Source organism: Nerophis lumbriciformis, linkage group LG23, assembly GCF_033978685.3.
Source record: "Nerophis lumbriciformis linkage group LG23, RoL_Nlum_v2.1, whole genome shotgun sequence".
NCBI classification, from domain to species: domain Eukaryota; kingdom Metazoa; phylum Chordata; class Actinopteri; order Syngnathiformes; family Syngnathidae; genus Nerophis; species Nerophis lumbriciformis.
Window position 1 is genome coordinate 32463648 of NC_084570.2, and position 23013 is coordinate 32486660.

The 23013-nt window shown below is 42.0% G+C and overlaps 1 protein-coding gene across 1 annotated transcript in view; it reads right to left on the reverse strand.

The window, feature by feature from the left end:
* Nucleotides 1–8070: 8070 nt before the first annotated feature.
* dram2b (DNA-damage regulated autophagy modulator 2b) overlaps nt 8071–23013 on the reverse strand; it is a 37540-nt gene continuing 22597 nt past the window's right edge. Inside the window, exons 4-8 of the mRNA XM_061984719.2 lie at nt 19451–19593; nt 19201–19378; nt 19047–19129; nt 8335–8427; nt 8071–8276 (exon numbers count right to left, since the gene is read on the reverse strand). Of these exons, the coding sequence (XP_061840703.1) occupies nt 8163–8276; nt 8335–8427; nt 19047–19129; nt 19201–19378; nt 19451–19593 (611 nt within the window). The 3' untranslated portion in view covers nt 8071–8162. The remainder of the gene's footprint in view (nt 8277–8334; nt 8428–19046; nt 19130–19200; nt 19379–19450; nt 19594–23013) is intronic.

A 23013-nucleotide genomic window follows, 5' to 3' on the forward strand; every position in this document is an offset into this window, starting at 1 on the left:
GAGAGGGGCGGAGCTTTCTACCGATCACCACCTGGTGGTGAGTTGGCTGCGATGGTGGGGGAGGATGCCGGACAGACCTGGCAGGCCCAAACGCATTGTGAGGGTTTGCTGGGAACGCCTGGCAGAGTCTCCTGTCAGAGAGAGTTTCAATTCCCACCTCCGGAAGAACTTTGAACATGTCACGAGGGAGGTGCTGGACATTGAGTCCGAGTGGACAATGTTCCGTACCTCTATTGTCGAGGCGGCCGATTGGAGCTGTGGCCGCAAGGTGGTTGGTGCCTGTCGTGGCGGTAATCCTAGAACCCGTTGGTGGACGCCGGCGGTGAGGGATGCCGTCAGGCTGAAGAAGGAGTCCTATCGGGTTCTTTTGGCTCATGGGACTCCTGAGGCAGCAGACAGGTACCGACAGGCCAAGCGGTGTGCGGCTTCAGCGGTCGCGGAGGCAAAAACTCGGACATGGGAGGAGTTCGGGGAGGCCATGGAAAAAGACTTCCGGACGGCTTCGAAGCAATTCTGGACCACCATCCGCCGCCTCAGGAAGGGGAAGCGGTGCAGTGTCAACACCGTGTATGGTGGGGATGGTGCTCTGCTGACCTCGACTGCGGATGTTGTGGATCGGTGGAGGGAATACTTCGAAGACCTCCTCAATCCTACCAGCACGTCTTCCTATAAGGAAGCAGGGCCTGGGGAATCTGTGGTGGGCTCTCCTATTTCTGGGGCTGAGGTTGCCGAGGTAGTTAAAAAGCTCCTCGGTGGCAAGGCCCCGGGGGTGGATGAGATCCGCCCGGAGTTCCTTAAGGCTCTGGATGTTGTGGGGCTGTCTTGGTTGACAAGACTCTGCAACATCGCGTGGACATCGGGGGCGGTACCTCTGGATTGGCAGACCGGGGTGGTGGTTCCTCTCTTTAAGAAGGGGAACCGGAGGGTGTGTTCCAACTATCGTGGGATCACACTCCTCAGCCTTCCCGGTAAGGTCTATTCAGGTGTACTGGAGAGGAGGCTACGCCGGATAGTCGAACCTCGGATTCAGGAGGAACAGTGTGGTTTTCGTCCTGGTCGTGGAACTGTGGACCAGCTCTATACTCTCGGCAGGGTCCTTGAGGGTGCATGGGAGTTTGCCCAACCAGTCTACATGTGCTTTGTGGACTTGGAGAAGGCATTCGACCGTGTACCCCGGGAAGTCCTGTGGGGAGTGCTCGGAGAGTATGGGGTAACGGACTGTCTTATTGTGGCAGTTCGCTCCCTGTATAATCAGTGTCAGAGCTTGGTCCGCATTGCCGGCAGTAAGTCGGACACGTTTCCAGTGAGGGTTGGACTCCGCCAAGGCTGCCCTTTGTCACCGATTCTGTTCATAACCTTTATGGACAGAATTTCTAGGCGCAGTCAGGGCGTTGAGGGGATCTGGTTTGGTGGCTGCAGGATTAGGTCACTGCTATTTGCAGATGATGTGGTCCTGATGGCTTCCTCCGGCCAAGATCTTCAGCTCTCACTGGATCGGTTCGCAGCCGAGTGTGAAGCGACTGGGATGGGAATCAGCACCTCCAAGTCCGAGTCCATGGTTCTCTCCCGGAAAAGGGTGGAGTGCCATCTCCGGGTTGGGGAGGAGATCTTGCCCCAAGTGGAGGAGTTCAAGTACCTCGGAGTCTTGTTCACGAGTGGGGGAAGAGTTGATCGTGAGATCGACAGGCGGATCGGTGCGGCGTCTTCAGTAATGCGGACGCTGTATCGATCCGTTGTGGTGAAGAAGGAGCTGAGCCGGAAGGCAAAGCTCTCGATTTACCGGTCGATCTACGTTCCCATCCTCACCTATGGTCAAGAGCTTTGGGTCATGACCGAAAGGACAAGATCACGGGTACAAGCGGCCGAAATGAGTTTCCTCCGCCGAGTGGCGGGGCTCTCCCTTAGAGATAGGGTGAGAAGCTCTGTCATTCGGAGGGAGCTCAAAGTAAAGCCGCTGCTCCTCCACATCGAGAGGAGCCAGATGAGGTGGTTCGGGCATCTGGTTAGGATGCCACCCGAACGCCTCCCTAGGAAGGTGTTTCGGGCACGTCCGACCGGTAGGAGGCCACGGGGAAGACCCAGGACACGCTGGGAAGACTATCTCTCCCGGCTGGCCTGGGAACGCCTCGGGATCCCCCGGGAGGAGCTGGACGAAGTGGCTGGGGAGAGGGAAGTCTGGGCTTCCCTGCTTAAGCTGCTGCCCCCGCGACCCGACCTCGGATAAGCGGAAGAAGATGGATGGATGGATGGATGGATGGAAGGTTAGTACTATTAGTGGACCAGCAGCACGCACAATCATGTGTGCTTATGGACTGTATCCCTTGCAGACTGTATTAGGGATGTCCCGATCCGATATTTGGATCGGATCGGCTGCCGATATTTGCCAAAAATTGCGTATCGGCAAGGCATGGGAAAATGCCGATCCAGAGCCAGTTTAAAAAAAACTCCGGTCCGTGTTTTCCAACGCACTGATTTAAATAATACATTCCACTTTTCTGCTGCTCCGTAATTTCCGTTCCGCATTTTCCAGCACACCTTCAACACATCCACAATTCTCACGCAGTTGCTTTTAGCTGCTGGCATTACACGACAGGCTCTTCTCACTCTTTCCTGTGTCTCCCTCTCACAGACAGACAAGCGCACCTTCTTACATACGTCACATACTGTCACGCAGAGGTGTGGACTCGAGTCACATGACTTGGACTCGAGTCAGACTCGAGTCATGAATTTGATGACTTTAGACTCGACTTGACAAAATGTAAAAAGACTTGCAACTCGACTTAGACTTTAACATCAATGACTTGTGACTTCACTTGGACTTGAGCCTTTTGAATTGACATGACTTGCTACTTTCCCCAAAACCCAAAGATGAAAAAGTTATTCGGGAGCGCTCCGTATTTTTCATTGTGTACTTGTCTATCAGCGTTGCGTGTGTCAGATGGTGTGCTGTCAGTACAACAGCCAATCAAATTAGATCTACTTTGTTTTCATCACACAGCATTCATCCAATCAAATTGCAGGACAACCAACGAAGAAGACATGTCCAAACCACACGCCAGTGAACAAAAAATGATACCTAAAATAATTTCGTTTGGGTATAAAAATTACGAGGTGGTCAACACAAAACGGTTTGCAGTATGCAACACATGCGGTTCGAAAATTACTGATGGAGAGGCAACAACTTCCAACTTCGTCCGGCATTTGAAGTTGCACAAAGAACGGTAAGTTTTGAATGTAAGATAACGTTTATTGGCTAAGTAACGTGACTTTTATTTGCTGTGTAGTTAAATCAGTGAGGCTGTAAACTCACTGCTAACGTTATAACGTTATTGCAAACACGGGAATCTGTTGCAGTTCACTACCTTATTCATACTTTTTGTTCAGTGATTTTTTTTAAGCAGGGTTACGTTAGTCAATATATCACACGTAACGTTAGACGGCGGTCAGCAGCACCGCGTATTTTAGCCACCTAAAAAAAGACAAAAATAGTAAAATAAAGGTCAGTTAAAATGTATACTATATTATGAATATGTGTACTGTTTTAGCTAGCTTTCTGACATACTGTTGGTTGTTTACCTCAGTGGTCCCCAACCACCGGGCCGCGGCCCGGTACTGGTCCGTGGATCGATTGGTATCGGGCCGCACAAGAAATATATATATATATTTTTTTCTTTTTTTAATTAAATAACATAAAAAACACAAGATACACTTACAAGTAGTGCACCAACCCAAAAAAACTCTCTCCCCCCTTTTGTTGTGGGCATTGAACATGAAGACTCTTCCTTCACTGTTCCGAGTGGCCATGAGAGTCTTGGCAGTGCCTGCCTCCAGTGCTCCAGTGGAGCGAGTTTTCAGCCATGGTGGCATCATACTACGCCCCCATCGTGCACAAATGACTGACAGACTCTTGGCTAATTTGGTCTTTTGCAAATGCAATGCACCATAGGGCCCTGACATATAAAAAGTACAACTTTTTTGTTATGTTCATGTATATGTCATGTTTTTTTGTACAAATAAGTACATTTGCACTTTATTTTTCAATGTGTTTGTTCTGTAAAGGAATGAGTTAATGTTTAAAATGACTGGTTAATAGTGCTATTATAAAGTGCAATGTCAGCACAATTTTCTTTCCTGCAATTTAAAATGCACTTGTTTTAATAAATAAATACAGCGTTTGAAAAGCATACACAATCTGTGTTAATATATTAGTCTGTGGTTAAAAAGACTTGAAAGGACTCGAAACTCAAAATGTAGGACTTAGGACTTGACTTGAGACTTTCCAGTCTTGACTTTGGACTTGACTCGGGGCTTGCCTGTCTTGACTCGGGACTTGACTCGGACTCGAGGGCAAAGACTTGAGACTTACTTGTGACTTGCAAAACAATGACTTGGTCCCACCTCTGCTGTCACGTCATACGTCACATACTGTCACGACATACGTCACATACGTATACGTCCTCTCCCAGCAGAGAGGTAGCAGCATGGCTAACGTTAGCTGTGATGCTAGCGCAGCCGTGCGAGCAACGCTCCCTCTAAGGTGCTCGCATATCAAACTCTTTTGGCTGTCTTTTTGACACTTACATCCGGCGCCCCCCTCCACACCCTGGATTATAAATAATGTCAATAATTCAATATGATTATCTTGGGTGATGACTGTATTATGATGATAGTATATATCTGATAGTATATATCTGTATCATGAATCAATTTAAGTGGACCCCGACTTAAACAAGTTGAAAAACTTATTGGGGTGTTACCATTTAGTGGTCAATTGTACGGAATATGTACTTCACTGTGCAACCTACTAATAAAAGTCTCAATCAATCAATCAAAACACATAGAATCATCATACTGCTGTGATTATATGCATCAAGTGTTCATTCAAGGCTAAGGCAAAATATCGAGATATATATTGTGTATCGCAATATGGCCTTAAAATATCGCAATATTAAAAAAAGGCCATATCGCCCAGCCCTAGTTTCAATGATGCCATTTCTGTTTGTCATGTATAATTTTGTCTATTTTGTGTTTATCCTTGAATAAACAGGTCAGTTTCTTGTTACCAACCATTGTGTATTATTCAAACTCCCCTAATTCAGCTGGCTAGTTGTTATCAAGAGTACTAAAACCCTTTTCAACATGATTCTGACAACTAAGTAGGCTAAATAACTTTAAACTTTAATACATGCTCGGATAGGCCAGTATCGGTATCGGTATCGGATCGGAAATGCAAAAACAATATCGGTATCGGATCGGAAGTGCAAAAACCTGGATCGGGACATACCTAGACTGTATTGATATATATTGATATATATTGTAGGAACCAGAATATTAATAACAGAAAGAAACAACCCTTTTGTGTGAATGAGTGTATGGGGGGAGGGAGGTGTTTTGGGTTGGTGCACTAATTGTAAGTGTATCTTGTGTTTTTTATGTAGGTTTAATTTAAAAAACAAAAAACAAAAAAAAAAAACCCCGATACTGATAAAAAAAACCCCAATACCGATAATTTCCGATATTACATTTTAACGCATTTATCGGCCGATAATATCGGCAGGCCAATATTATCGGACATCTCTAAAAAAAACTATTTTGTCCACTTGTCTCTCATGATTGCAAACATTCCAAAAAAAAGTGCAGTTTCCCTTTAAATAATCTAATAAAAGAAAATAGAGCAACTTCAACCCGATCCCAGCTTTACAATACTTAGGATAGAGATTTACAAAGCAATCGAGAAGAAATACAAAACTTAGTTAGCATGCTAACATTAGCATGATGAGATAGGAAAAGTTAACATGCTTCTAAGGTAGCCCGAGTATCAAAATATAAGATTTCTACAAATATAGCTATTATGCGAGCATAAACCCATACTTAGGATAGAGATTTACAAATGAATTGAAAAGAAATACAAAACTTATTGAATACCAGGAGGAACAAAAATATATATATATATATTTAAAAGCAACAGTATCAATAATAATAACAATACCAATAACAGTTGGGTAATGTCTTTAACCCAAAAATTGATTCTTAAAAAACTAAACTTTTTTTTTTCTTATGAAATAGATTCTCAAAATGGATTATTCAAATTAGAATCGAAATAAATAAAAATCGATACCAACCAGGTTCCATTTGCAGATAACAGCTTTTTGTGTATATCAGCTGAATATTCCATTGAATTGGCCTCCAAAAAAAATCCTCGATTCCCTGGAACTTCTGCACCCCACTTTTATAAAATGGACACTCTAAACCAGGGGTGTCAAAACTCATTTTAGCTCAGGGGCCGCATGGAGGAAAATCTGTGCCGGACCATTAAAATCATGGCATTAAAACAAAAAAAATAAAGACAACTTCAGATTGTTTTCTTTGTCTTACTTTGGCCAAAAAGAACAAACACATTCTAAAAAATATTACAATAAAAATATAGAAAAAACAACGGGCAGCGGTAAAGTTTAGATCCATGAATTAAAGAAGAAAGTGAATGAATGTTTATAACTGAATACATTTGCATAAAAATGTGTTTTCTTTTGTATTATTTTTTTAACGAATTAAGTAACGTTTATGACAACCTTTTTTCCAAAACACAATATAGAATGTGAGATATAACAGGATAATGCATACATTTATCATTTGTTTTCAAAACACTTCCAAAAAAGTGGGACCCCAAAAATGTATTGTGGGACCCCATTTTTATGACTGGATGGGGCCATTTTGAAAATTCCTAGCGCCAACCATAGACATGAATGAATGAATGAAATAAGTTTATTTCGGTCATATAATCAACCATCAACCATTAACCATTTTGTGTGACCAGTTTTAAGAGTACAGACTATACATATTTAACAATCATACACATTTACACACAAAAAGAAAAGAAAAAGGAATAGGCTGAAGCCAAAGCTTATATTTCCCTATCCTAAACCTTCACTGAAAATAAGATTACCTGGACATCTTCTAAGGGTACGCAGCATCGAGCGCTACTGCCTACTGGCGCTGACGAGACGTGCGGCCGCCATCTTGGAGTGGTGATCCGCTCCACTCAGTGCAATTCATTTGGCAGGAGCAATGAACTGTCAGCGCATTTAATTCATTTTACCTCACTGAATACCACTGATTTTCACGCGTTTTTTTGGTCATACGTGTAGCTATGATAAAGGACACATGTTTTATTATTCATAGTTTGCTTAACAGTAATGGAATATTCTTATATGCTATAAGTGACCAGACGTCCGAGATCAAAACTGGGAATATAATCCCAGAGAAGGGGGAAAAACGGTCAGCTATTTTTAAGTTGAAGAAACAATATGATTAGTTTATATATACATGCGTATATCCTACATAAACAATGTATGAATACATTAGATATCTATAGACTATCTCTGTTGCTGCAGCAGCAGAGAGTTTATTCTGTTTTGACACTCAAGTATGACATTTTTAAATGTAATTAATTTCATTGACAAGCAATCCTATTATGGTCATACTCTTGTTTGCTAGCGGCTACAATTTCAGTACTATTGAAGATCTTTGCTCCTTCTCAACTCTGTGGTAATATTATTTTCACAAAATACAACCAATAGTGCGTTAATGTTAAATTTTACTTGTGAAAATTAATCCCCCGATTCCTATTTTCAACAGTCCGCTCATTTGAGCAGGAAAACGCCGAACACCAGACCGGCATCTTTGTTTTCTACCTGTCAACTGTCAGTTTAGGCTGCTCGTCGGCTCCTCATCACCACTTCAAGATGGCGGCCCAATTTCTCGCGTCACAGCAGCCAATGCTGCGTCTACTTATAGGATGTCTATGGCGCCAACACCGATGGAGTATTGGTGCGTGCAAAACAGCAGCAGGCGGCTGTGTTCTAATACTAATCAAATATGATCCGGCCCGCCGGTCTTGACTTTGACACGTAGGCTCTAAACAAATATGGCTGAAGTTTTTAATCCCTAATCGCAGCGATTGCGTTCCAATTTGTCCGTCCCCTCTTCAACCGTTTGCTGGATTAACAAACATCAATACGTTCAATATGTGCGTGCATGTAAGTTGTAGGGCAAAATGAAATGCAACCCTGACAAGGTCTAGGTGACACCTTTACTGCAGCCGAGGAAGAAGCAAGCAGAGTGGAGAAAAGACACTTTTGTGTAGCAGAGGTGTACTTTTTGCATCACGGGGCTCCTGAGAGGAGCGGCGACGACTCAGAGACTCTGAGTTTGTCGTCACGCGGCCAGTGGTACAGGTGAGTGCTCTGTACGTCTGCCTCGGCCCGCAAAGTAATTTTCTGGAAGGAGAGGACAAAGGTCAGGACTTGAAGAGGTTGAAATGACGTGGACAGGTACCTGAAAGTCTCGTATGTACGTGAGGAAGAAGCTGATGAAGGAGAAGGCCAGAGACCACTCGCAGATGGTGCTGATGAGGTGAGGCGTGTAGCCCTGGACATGCAAACACATGGTCACTGCTCACAACTATGTTGCACTTTTTTAATTCATCAGTCCTACAAAATAATACACAATACAATAATAATACAATTCCAAAACCAAACCCAGCCCAAGCAACATTCAGAATAGCAATCAACAGAGCAATTGAGAGGACACACAAACATGACATAAAACAATCCAAAAGTAGTCAAACAAAAATTAATATCAACTCCAGTATCAAAATTAATAAGAGTTCCAACATAACAGTGATTAGAAATCCCTCATTTATATCATCATCACAGCCCTTTATAGAAAATTTAAAACATTTAAAAGATAAACAATAGTGTGACGGTGACTTACACTTGCATCACATCTCATCAGATTGACAACACATTGTCTCCAATATTTTACACAAAGATAAAAAAAAAGTCATATTTTAGGTTCATTTAATAGTTACATTTCAATAATGGATCCCATATTTCAATATAATAAATGATAAATGGGTTATATTTGTATAGCGCTTTTCTACCTTCAAAGGTACTCAAAGCGCTTTGACAGTATTTCCACATTCACCCATTCACACACACATTCACACACTGATGGCGGGAGCTGCCATGCAAGGCGCTAACCAGCAGCCATCAGGAGCAAGGAGTGAAGTGTCTTACCCAAGGACACAACGGACGTGACTAGGATGGTAGAAGGTGGGGATTGAACCCCAGTAACCAGCAACCCTCCGATTGCTGGCACGGCCACTCTACCAACTTCTCCACGCCGTATATGACTCATAATTATACAGGTAAAAGCCAGTAAATTAGAATATTTTGAAAAACTTGATTTATTTCAGTAATTGCATTCAAAAGGTGTAACTTGTACATTATATTTATTCATTGCACACAGACTGATGCATTCAAATGTTTATTTCATTTAATTTTGATGATTTGAAGTGGCAACAAATGAAAATCCAAAATTCCGTGTGTCACAAAATTAGAATATTACTTAAGGCTAATACAAAAAAGGGATTTTTAGAAATGTTGGCCAACTGAAAAGTATGAAAATGAAAAATATGAGCATGTACAATACTCAATACTTGGTTGGAGCTCCTTTTGCCTCAATTACTGCGTTAATGCGGCGTGGCATGGAGTCGATGAGTTTCTGGCACTGCTCAGGTGTTATGAGAGCCCAGGTTGCTCTGATAGTGGCCTTCAACTCTTCTGCGTTTTTGGGTCTGGCATTCTGCATCTTCCTTTTCACAATACCCCACAGATTTTCTATGGGGCTAAGGTCAGGGGAGTTGGCGGGCCAATTTAGAACAGAAATACCATAGTCCGTAAACCAGGCACGGGTAGATTTTGCGCTGTGTGCAGGCGCCAAGTCCTGTTGGAACCTGAAATCTCCATCTCCATAGAGCAGGTCAGCAGCAGGAAGCATGAAGTGCTCTAAAACTTGCTGGTAGACGGCTGCGTTGACCCTGGATCTCAGGAAACAGAGTGGACCGACACCAGCAGATGACATGGCACCCCAAACCATCACCCAACCATGCAAATGTTGCATTTCCTTTGGAAATCGAGGTCCCAGAGTCTGGAGGAAGACAGGAGATGTACAGGATCCATGTTGCCTGAAGTCTAGTGTAAAGTTTCCACCATCAGTGATGGTTTGGGGTGCCATGTCATCTGCTGGTGTCGGTCCACTCTGTTTCCTGAGATCCAGGGTCAACGCAGCCGTCTACCAGCAAGTTTTAGAGCACTTCATGCTTCCTGCTGCTGACCTGCTCTATGGAGATGGAGATTTCAAGTTCCAACAGGACTTGGCGCCTGCACACAGCGCAAAATCTACCCGTGCCTGGTTCACGGACCATGGTATTTCTGTTCTAAATTGGCCCGCCAACTCCCCTGACCTTAGCCCCATAGAAAATCTGTGGGGTATTGTGAAAAGGAAGATGCAGAATGCCAGACAGAGTTGAAGGCCACTATCAGAGCAACCTGGGCTCTCATAACACCTGAGCAGTGCCAGAAACTCATCGACTCCATGCCACGCCGCATTAACGCAGTAATTGAGGCAAAAGGAGCTCCAACCAAGTATTGAGTATTGCACATGCTCATATTTTTCATTTTCATACTTTTCAGTTGGCCAACATTTCTAAAAATCCCTTTTTTGTATTAGCCTTACACAATATTCTAATTTTGTGACACACGGAATTTTGGATTTTCATTTGTTGCCACTTCAAATCATCAAAATTAAATGAAATAAACATTTGAATGCATCAGTCTGTGTGCAATGAATACATATAATGTACAAGTTACACCTTTTGAATGCAATTACTGAAATAAATCAAGTTTTTAAAAATATTCTAATTTACTGGCTTTTACCTGTATATACTCATTATTATCTCAACTAAATGCAGTTTTTTCTACTCATATAATTTCCATAGCTTGTGTATACCAGTATGCAGAGGTGGGTAGAGTAGCCAGAAATTGTACTCAAGTAAGAGTACTGTTACTTTAGAGATTTATTACTCAAGTAAAAGTAAGGAGTAGTCACCCAAATATTTACTTGAGTAAAAGTAAAAAGTATGTTGTAAAAAAACTACTCAAGTACTGAGTAACTGATGAGTAACATACACACACATATCATATATATATATATATATATATATATATATATATATATATATATATATACACACACACATATATATACACACACACATATATATATACATATATATATATATATATACACACACACACACACACATATATATATATATATATATATATATATATATATATATATATATATATATACATACATTGATATATACAGTATATAATTTATATATTTTTTTTTTGCCGTTTTTGTTTACATTTGGGACGGTGTGGCGCAGTGGGAGAGTGGCCGTGCGCAACCCAAGGGTCCCTGGTTCAATCCCCACCTAGTACCAACCTCGTCATGTCCGTTGTGTCCTGAGCAAGACACTTCACCCTTGCTCCTGATGGGTGCTGGTTAGCGCCTTGCATGGCAGCTCCCTCCATCAGTGTGTGAATGTGTGTGTGAATGGGTAAATGTGGAAGTAGTGTCAAAGCGCTTTGAGTACCTTGAAGGTAGAAAAGCGCTATACAAGTACAACCCATTTATCATTTATTTATCATTTACATGTTAATAGTGTTTTAATGAATATACATGCATGTTTAACACATATAGATTCCTTTCTTTCATGAAGACAAGAATATAAGTTGGTGTATTACCTGATTCTGATGACTTGCATTGATTGGAATCAGACAGTAGTGATGACAAACGTCCACGTTTTCAAATGGAGGAGAAAAAAAGTTCCTCCTTTCTGTCTAATGCCACATGAAAGTGGTTGGTTTTTGGCATCTTATATGTCCAGCTTCCATATTCGTTTTTATACACTTTACAAGAAATACATTGGCGGCAAACTCCGTAGCTTGCTAGCTTGTTTGCGCAGGCTTTCGGAGACTCTTATTTTGAAAGCGCAGGCGCGATGGAGCGGCACTTTTATTGTGAAGACAGGAACTGTGCAGTCAGTCTTTAGGCTTTTGACGGGGTGTACGGTTGAAATAAAAAATGGTCTTTTTTCCTTCACACTTTTGATTGATTGATTGGAACTTTTATTAGTAGATTGCACAGTACAGTACATATTCCGTACAATTGACCACTAAATGGTAACACCCCAATAAGTTTTTCAACTTGTTTAAGTCAGGTCATGTGACCCCTGGCTCTGTTTGATTGGTCCAACGTCACCAGTGACTGCATCTGATTGGTGGAACGGAGTGAACGTCACCAGTGACTGTATTTGTTGAAACGCAGGCACTATGAAGGTCTGTCTGACAGACCAAAACAAACAAAGCGTGCATTAACAGATCGATAAAAATTAGTAGCGAGCTGAATGTAGATAAAAGTAGCGGAGTAAAAGTAGCGTTTCTTCTCTATAAATATACTCAAGTAAAAGTAAAACTATGTTGCATTAAAACTACTCTTAGAAGTACAATTTATCCCAAAAGTTACTCAAGTAGATGTAACGGAGTAAATGTAGCGCGTTACTACCCACCTCTGCCAGTATGTATGTATTATATGTGTATACCAGTATTTATTATGGGTGTATACCAGTGAGTATGTATTGTGTGTATACCAGTATGTATGTATTATGTGTGTATACCAGTCAGTATTTATTATGTGTGTATACCAGTGTAGGGATGTCCCGATCCGATATTTGGATCGGATCGGCTGCCGATATTTGCCAAAAATTGCGTATCGGCAAGGCATGGGAAAATGCCGATCCAGATCCAGTTTAAAAAAAAACTCCGGTCCGTGTTTTCCAACGCACCGATTTAAATAATACATTCCACTTTTCTGCTGCTCCGTCATTTCCGTTCCGCATTTTCCAGCACACCTTCAACACATCCACAATTCTCACGCAGTTGCTTTTAGCTGCTGGCATTACACGACAGGCTCTTCTCACTCTTTCCTGTGTCTCCCTCTCACAGACCTCCCACCTTCTTACACACGTCACATACTGTCGCGTCATACATCACATACGTATACGTCCTCTCCCAGCAGTGAGCGAGGTAGCGGCATGGATAACGTTAGCTGTGATGCTAGCGCAGCCGCTAAGGTGCGCGCCTGCTCAAGCGTCCTCTGCGCACGGCAAATCTATGCCACGCACAAAATCAAATAAAAAAATAAAGCGCATAACAATTTTCGACACACGGACACGACAGAGACAACAGTTTTCGTCATCGTTGTTCAAATATTCTGACGTCTGTCGAGACGCTTATCTCCATTCGGTGCCACACGTCCACACCATTGAAATGCAGAGGCAAAAATTTCCACATCAACACCGTATGAAAAAATTAGTGATTCTTTTAGTTGTGATTTCCTTCTCTGCATGAAAGTTTAAAAGTAGCATATATTAATGCAGTATGAAGAAGAATGTTTTAATGTAGACATGCAAGCCTTGAAAGAACATTTTGAAAATCAAGACTACATTTCCTGCAAATGGGTGCATTTCTACCCTATATTTTAACTTTAGATTTATTCTCATATCAAACTCTTTTGGCTTACATCAGGCGCCCCCCTCCACACCCTGGATTATAAATAATGTAAATAATTCAATGTGATTATCTTGTGTGATGACTGTATTATGATGATAGTATATATCTGATAGTATATATCTGTATCATGAATCAATTTAAGTAAACCCCGACTTAAACAAGTTGAAAAACTTATTCGGGTGTTACCATTTAGTGGTCAATTGTACGGAATATGTACTTCACTGTGCAACCTACTAATAAAAGTCTCAATCAATCAATCAAAACACATAGAATCATCATACTGCTGTGATTATATGCATCAAGTGTTCATTCAAGGCTAAGGCAAAATATCGAGATATATATTGTGTATCGCAATATGGCCTTAAAATATCGCAATATTAAAAAAAGGCCACATCGCCCAGCCCTAGTTCAATGATGCCATTTCTGTTTGTCATGTATAATTTTGTCTATTTTGTGTTTATCCTTGAATAAACAGGTCAGTTTCTTGTTACCAACCATTGTGTATTATTCAAACTCCCCTAATTCAGCTGGCTAGTTGTTATCAAGAGTACTAAAACCCTTTTCAACATGATTCTGACAACTAAGTAGGCTAAATAACTTTAAACTTTAATACATGCTCGGATAAGCCAGTATCGGTATCGGTCGGTATCGGTATCGGATCGGAAATGCAAAAACAATATCGGTATCGGATCGGAAGTGCAAAAACCTGGATCGGGACATCCCTATACCAGTGAGTATGTATTATGTGTGTATACCAATGACTCATTATTATCTCAACTAAATGCAGTTTTTTCTACTGATATCATTTCCATAGCTTGTGTACACCGTCAGTATTTATTATGTGTGTATACCAGTCAGTATGTATTATGTGTGTATACCAGTCAGTATGTATTATGTGTGTATGCCAGTCAGTATGTATTGTGTGTATACCAGTCAGTATGTATTATGTGTGTATACCAGTCAGTATTTATTATGTGTGTAAACCAGTGAGTATGTATTATGTGTGTATACCAGTGAGTATGTATTATGTGTGTATACCAGTGAGTATGTATTATGTGTGTATACCAGTGAGTATGTATTGTGTGTATACCAGTCAGTATTTATTATGCGTGTATACCAGTCAGTATTTACTATGTGTGTATACCAGTGAGTATGTATTATGTGTGTATATTAGTCAGTATTTACTATGTGTGTATACACCAGTCAGTATGTATACCAGTCAGTATGTGTAATGTGTGTATACCAGTCAGTATTTATTATGTGTGTATACCAGTCAGTATTTATGTGTGTATACCAGCCAGTTTTTATTATGTGTGTATACCAGTCAGTATTTGTTATGTGTGTATACCAGTCAGTATTTCGTATGTGTGTATACCAGTCAGTATTTGTTATGTGTGTATACCAGTCAGTATTTGTTGTGTGTATACCAGTCAGTATTTGTTATGTGTGTATACCAGTCAGTATGTATTATGTGTGCATACCAGTCAGTATTTGTTATGTGTGTATACTAGTCAGTATGTATTATGTGTGTATACCAGTCAGTATTTGTAATGTGTGTATACCAGTCAGTATTTATTATGTGTGTATACCAGTCAGTATTTATGTGTGTATACCAGTCAGTATTTGTTACGTGTGTATACTAATCAGTATGTATTATGTGTGTATACCAGTCAGTTTTTATTATGTGTGTATACCAGTCAGTATTTGTTATGTGTGTATACCAGTCAGTATTTCTTATGGTCACGGGTACAAGGGGCGGCATGGCGTAGTGGGTAGAGCAACCGTGCCAGAAACCTGAGGGTTGCAGGTTCGCTCCCCGCCTCTTACCATCCAAAAATCGCTGCCGTTGTGTCCTTGGGCGGGACACTTCACCCTTTTCCCCCAGTGCCACTCACACCGGTGAACTGAATGATGAATGATAGGTGATGGTCGGAGGGGCCGTTGGCGCAAATTGCAGCCACGCTTCCGTCAGTCTACCCCAGGGCAGCTGTGGCTATGAAAGTAGCTTACCACCACCAGGTGTGAATGATTGATGGGTTCTACATGTAAAGCAACTTTGGGTACTTAGAAAAGCGCTATATAAATCCCAGTTATTATTATTATGTGTGTATACCAGTCAGTATTTGTTATGTGTGTATACCAGTCAGTATTTGTTATGTGTGTATACCAGTCAGTATTTGTTATGTGTGTATACTAGTCAGTATGTATTATGTGTGTATACTAGTCAGTATTTGTTATGTGTGTATACCAGTCAGTATTTATGTGTGTATACCAGTCAGTATTTGTTATGTGTGTATACCAGTCAGTTTTTATTATGTGTGTATACCAGTCAGTATTTGTTATGTGTGTATACCAGTCAGTATTTCTTATGTGTGTATACCAGTCAGTATGAGTTGGACTATCGACATCAATCCATTTTTTTAATATTACCCTTTTTGTTGTGATACATATTGAAAGAAATGCATGTTTACTCTTTGATGACCAGTGTTGGGTTAGTTACTGAAAAGCAGTAACTAGTTACAGTTACTAGTTACTTCATTTCAAAAGTAACTCAGTTACTAACTCAGTTACTTACACCAAAAAGTAATGCGTTACTGTGAAAAGTAACTATTTAGTTACTTCTTTTTTCTTTTTTTTTTAAAGCTCCAATTAATGCCCTTTTAGCCTTCATTTCAGTACTGTTATTGTAGTGGAGAATAATACAATCTGTTGATCAACTTGACATGCATTTGCATCACTCAACTCTGCTAAGCCATGTGGTCTACATACAACACACAAAGACAAAGATATGTTACAAAGGCCAATTTGTTTCTGGCCAGAACAAATTGACAAAACTATTTTAAATAGCTGCAACATAACATACATAAGTAACAAACAGCATAATAACAGCATAGATGTAAACCAAGAAAGGCACACACTACATACACAAAGTCTAACCAGGCATTTTCTTCCTCAAGTAATTCTTATACAAAATCATGTCTGAAACCCAGAACACTACACATTTCCCCAGTTTTAGTTTAGAGATAAGGAAAGATTGGCCTGGCCCACTAGGATCCCTCTTTATGTTTGTGAACTTTATAGTCTATACATTTAGAGTGATGTGATAATCAAACACTCTAGAAGTCTAGAATGAAAGAGTATATAAGAGAATTGACAGCAACGTTCCCTCTCGGGGGCGCGCATGTGCAATTGCGCACTGCTCAAGCGTCCTCTGCGCACGGCAAATCTATGCCATGCACAAAATCAAATAAAAAAATAAGCGCATAATAATTTTCGACACGACACGGACACGACAGAGAAAACCGTTTTCGTCATCATTGTTCAAATATTGTAACGTCTGTCGAGACGCTTTGAGGACATGAATTCCATCCATCACTTTACTGAGCAAAACTCTTTACTGTCGGCCATAAACACATCACCAAAACATTAGTAAAAAAAAAGATATCTAGCAAAACTGGTCATTTTCTGCAGTACAAACCAGACCAAAAGCAACTTTGTTATATCAACAGCAGCCGCTCGCTCTCTCACGTGCGCCAACACTTGCACATATGGCACTTAGCCAGTGATGCGTTTACAGCCACACAAAAAGTCGGACAACTCCAACACCACACATAAAGTGTCATTCCAGGTCGTTACACTATGATTTACCAATCAAATGTGTGCTTATTCTAGTGTCATTTATTAGGAATCTTAATTTATAAATATTAATCATTAAATGCTGTTAGTATATTAAATAAATACTAATAAAAATATATTTTTTCCAAACAGGAAGTTGCTTATTTGTTATTGTCATTATAAGTGGGCCTAAACACTTATATTAGAAATGGAAATGACTGCTGTCATTTGATTGTAAGGTGGGGACTTGTCCAGGGTGTACCCTGCCTTCCGCCCGAATGCAGCTGAGATAGGCTCCAGCGACCCCGAAAGGGACAAGCGGTAGGAAATGGATGGATGGATGGAGATGTAAGTTGTTATTTAGTGAGGTTTGGGACAGGTGTGCTGCTGGTGTAGCCACAGTGTGCACGTCTAAAGTTGCTCACATGGACTCCACTCAATGCTCAGGGAGTTTTTGCGTTTGCTCACACATGAACAATTAGAGGGAACATTGATTGACAGAGTGTGTACCTTCAGCGGTGAATGGTGGTGGTGGTGGAGGTGAAGTGGCATCAAAGTCTCTGTCTCTCTTTACTAGCTTCGTCGAAGCATGTTGCTATGTAGCTTGTTTCAGAAGATTTTAATTGCTGTTTTGGGCAGTAGATGGCATCTTTGATCCAAAGCACAATTTACATTTAACTAAAATGTTATTTTCTTTGTGCTCGACAAAAGAAAAGTAGTGAAAATATCTCCATGTTAGCAAACTCGACTTCTGGCTCCGCCATGATCAGACACAACCACCCCCCCACCCCCCCGCTCCCCACACTCACACTCAGACACACCCACACAGAGCGCATGTCTCTCTCTCTTCTCCGGCTTGTGACACAAGAAGAATCAGAACGCAGCGCTCCGATAAAACACACTTTATACTACATAAAAAGTAACGTAAAATAACGCAGTAACGCATCATGTAGTAACGGTAACTGAGTTACTGAATAATAAAAAAATAACGCGTTAGATTACTAGTTACCGCCGAAACTAACGGCGTTACAGTAACGCGTTACTTTGTAACGCGTTAGTCCCAACACTGTTGATGACACGTGACTAGTCCATGGTTCTCGCCCGGAAAAGGGTGGAGTGCCATCTCCGGGTTGGGGAGGAAATCTTGCCCCAAGTGGAGGAGTTCAAGTACCTCGGAGACTTGTTCACGAGTGAGGGAAGAGTGGATCGTGAGATCGACAGGCGGATCGGTGCGGCATCTTCAGTAATGCGGACGCTGTATCGATCCGTTGTGGTGAAGAAGGAGCTGAGCCGGGCAAAGCTCTCAATTTACCGGTCGATCTACGTTCCCATCCTCACCTATGGTCATGAGCTTTGGGTTATGACCGAAAGGACAAGATCACGGGTACAAGCGGCCGAAATGAGTTTCCTCCGCCGGGTGGCGGGGCTCTCCCTTAGAGATAGGGTGAGAAGCTCTGCCATCCGGGGGGAGCTCAAAGTAAAGCCGCTGCTCCTCCACATCGAGAGGAGCCAGATGAGGTGGTTCGGGCATCTGGTCAGGATGCCACCCGAACGCCTCCCTAGGGAGGTGTTTAGGGCACGTCCGACCGGTAGGAGGCCGCGGGGAAGACCCAGGACACGTTGGGAAGACTATGTCTCCCGGCTGGCCTGGGAACGCCTCGGGGTCCCATAGGAAGAGCTGGACGAAGTGGCTGGGGAGAGGGAAGTCTGGGCTTCCCTGCTTAGGCTGCTGCCCCCGCGACCCGACCTCGGATAAGCGGAAGAAGATGGATGGATGGATGGACACGTGACTAAAGTGATGCAGATCACCAAGAATACACAGTGTCATTGGGATGTTTATATTTAGGAATGTGATTGCTTATTTTGTTGTTTTCAAGCATAACTCTTTTATTCTCTGACATTCCCACAATAAATGAACAAATTGGAATAAATGCCCATTGAACGCACCGTCTCTCCAGGCGTCCAGTGCAGTTTGTGTGTGACGTCCACTCCAGGCAGGCTGCTGTACATGACCACGGACGACACAAACACTGAGAAGAGACCTAAGGAAGGGACAACAACAGTCTTGCTAGATCACAGTCATGCTTGATATGAAGGATACTGCTGAGGACGCTGCCGAGGGTCCAAAGGCCGATGGCGAGACGCAGCAGGAAGACGCTCCTGCTGTGCACGTGAGGCTGCATGTAGTGCGACAGCAGCGTCTGCACCAGAATGTAGATGGCTCCCACACCAAAGGTGAGCACCGCCCCCAGCAGGTGAACCGAGAACAGCGTGGTCTTCTGCGCTCACACACACACACACACCATGTGTTCAAAGACTCCACACACACATCCAGGACCAGGAGAGTTCACCTGGAAGTTGGCCACCACACACATCCCCAAGGAGCTGAAGAGACCCAGCAGCAAACCCAAGCGGTTCACTTTGAGGAGGCGGCGCTCGCTGTTGTCTGTCAGCGCCTCCACTTGTTTGTAGCGCACGTACACGGTGGCCATGCCTGCAGGCAAAATACCCTTTGACTCACACAGCAGGTGGAAGGACAGGGAGCACCATCACATGCAAATGACTGACATCCTGTGATATTTGCTGGGATGTGTAGAGATGTGACAGAGAAGTGTGCTCATAGTAGATAAAAGGAACTTTTTGGGGGGTGTTTTGTTGCTCACAAACCAACAAACAAACCCTGGCGGAAACAGAACTTCTTTGGGCGGAGGTAATAAAGTTGGCGTACCGCAAAGCAAAGTGCACCACCTTCGCCTCGAGCGCCGACCCGTAGCTGGTCACGGCGTGGAGGAAAATCTCTTGGTGGGAGCGGCGATAGGGCACACTGCGGGAAATACGAGCTACTTGATAAACCATCACTCCGGAAATATATTTAAAACCAGCGTAGCGAAACATCAATTTGTAGGTATTTACATCTGGGGTGCACACCCTTTTCAGCAGGCCAGCTACATTTCAAATGACCAAGTTGAGGTGATATACCTCATATATATGTGTATGTGTGTGTGTATATATATATATATATATATATATATATATATACACACACACACACACATATATATATACACCCACACACACACACATATATATATATATACATATATATATATATATATATATATACACATATATATATATATATATATATATATACATACATACAGGTAAAAGCCAGTAAATTAGAATATTTTGAAAAACTTGATTTATTTCAGTAATTGCATTCAAAAGGTGTAACTTGTACATTATATTTATTCATTGCACACAGACTGATGCATTCAAATGTTTATTTCATTTAATTTTGATGATTTGAAGTGGCAACAAATGAAAATCCAAAATTCCGTGTGTCACAAAATTAGAATATTACTTAAGGCTAATACAAAAAAGGGATTTTTAGAAATGTTGGCCAACTGAAAAGTATGAAAATGAAAAATATGAGCATGTACAATACTCAATACTTGGTTGGAGCTCCTTTTGCCTCAATTACTGCGTTAATGCGGCGTGGCATGGAGTCGATGAGTTTCTGGCACTGCTCAGGTGTTATGAGAGCCCAGGTTGCTCTGATAGTGGCCTTCAACTCTTCTGCGTTTTTGGGTCTGGCATTCTGCATCTTCCTTTTCACAATACCCCACAGATTTTCTATGGGGCTAAGGTCAGGGGAGTTGGCGGGCCAATTTAGAACAGAAATACCATGGTCCGTAAACCAGGCACGGGTAGATTTTGCGCTGTGTGCAGGCGCCAAGTCCTGTTGGAACTTGAAATCTCCATCTCCATAGAGCAGGTCAGCAGCAAGAAGCATGAAGTGCTCTAAAACTTGCTGGTAGACGGCTGCGTTGACCCTGGATCTCAGGAAACAGAGTGGACCGACACCAGCAGATGACATGGCACCCCAAACCATCACTGATGGTGGAAACTTTACACTAGACTTCAGGCAACGTGGATCCTGTGCCTCTCCTGTCTTCCTCCAGACTCTGGGACCTCGATTTCCAAAGGAAATGCAAAATTTGCTTTTGTCAGAAAACATGACTTTGGACCACTCAGCAGCAGTCCAGCTCTTTTTTTCCTTAGCCCAGGTGAGACGCTTTGCGCGCTGTTTCTTGGTCAACAGTGGCTTGACACGAGGTATGCGGCAGTTGAAACCCATGTCTTTCAAGCGTCTCTTGGTGGTGGATCTTGAAGCACTGACTCCAGCAGCTGTCCACTCCTTCTGAATCTCCCCCACATTTTTGAATGTTTTTTTTTTCACAATCTTGACCAGGGCGCGGTGATCCCTATCGCTTGTACACTTTTTCTGACCACAGTTTTTCCTTCCCTTTGCCTCTCCATTAATGTGTTTGGACACAGAGCTCTGAGAACAGCCAGCCTCTTCAGCAATAACTACTCAGTGGCCTAGTGGTTAGAGTGTCCGCCCTGAGATCGGTAGGTTGTGAGTTCAAACCCCGGCCGAGTCATACCAAAGACTATAAAAATGGGACCCATTACGTCCCTGCTTGGCACTCAGCATCAAGGGTTGGAATTGGGGGTTAAATCACCAAAAATGATTCCCGGGCGCAGCACCGCTGCTGCCCACTGCTCCCCTCACCTCCCAGGCGGTGATCAAGGGGATGGGTCAAATGCAGAGGACAAATTTCACCACACCTAGTGTGTGTGTGACAATCATTGGGACTTTAACTTTTAACTAACCTTTTGTGTCAATCCTCCTTGTGCAATGTGTCGATTTTTGCCTTTTGGACAGCTGTCAAACCTGAAGTCTTCTCCATGTTTGTGTAGGCTTCAGAACTGGACTGAGAGACCATTTAAAGCCCTTTGCAGGTGTTTTGAGTTAATCAGCTGATTAGTTTGTGGCACCAGGTGTCTTCAAAATTTAACCCTTACACAATATTCAAATTTGTGACACACAGAATTTTGGATTTTCATTTGTTGCCACTTCAAATCATCAAAATTAAATGAAATAAACATTTGAATGCATCAGTCTGTGTGCAATGAATAAATATAATGTACAAGTTACACCTTTTGAATGCAATTACTGAAATAAATCAAGTTTTTCAAAATATTCTAATTTACTGGCTTTTACCTGTGTATATATATATATATATATATATATATATATATATATATACAAACCCCGTTTCCATATGAGTTGGGAAATTGTGTTAAGATGTAAATATAAACGGAATACAATGATTTGCAAATCCTTTTCAACCCATATTCAGTTGAATGCACTATTAAGACAAGATATTTGATGTTCAAACTCATAAACTTTATTTATTTTTTGCAAATAATAATGAACTTAGAATTTCATGGCTGCAACACCTGCCAAAGTAGTTGGGAAAGGGCATGTTCACCACTGTGTTACATGGCCTTTCCTTTTCCAGTAAACGTTTGGGAACTGAGGAGACACATTTTTTATGCTTCTCAGGTGGAATTCTTTGCCATTCTTTCTTGATGTACAGCTTAAGTTGTTCAACAGTCCAGGGGTCTCCATTGTGGTATTTTAGGCTTCATAATGCGCCACACATTTTCAATGGGAGACAGGTCTGGACTACAGGCAGGCCAGTCTAGTACCCGCACTCTTTTATTATGAAGCCACGTTGATGTAACACGTGGCTTGGCATTGTCTTGCTGAAATAAGCAGGGGCGTCCATGGTAACGGTGCTTGGATGGCAACATCTGTTGCTCCAAAACCTGTATGTACCTTTCAGCATCAATGGCGCCTTCACAGATGTGTAAGTTACCCATGTCTTGGGCACTAATACACCCCCATACCATCACAGATGCTGGCTTTTCAACTTTTCAACAATCCGGATGCTTCTTTTCCTCTTTGGTCCGGAGGACACAACGTCCACAGTTTCCAAAAACAATTTGAAATGTGGACTCGTCAGACCACAGAACACGTTTCCACTTTGTATCAGTCCAT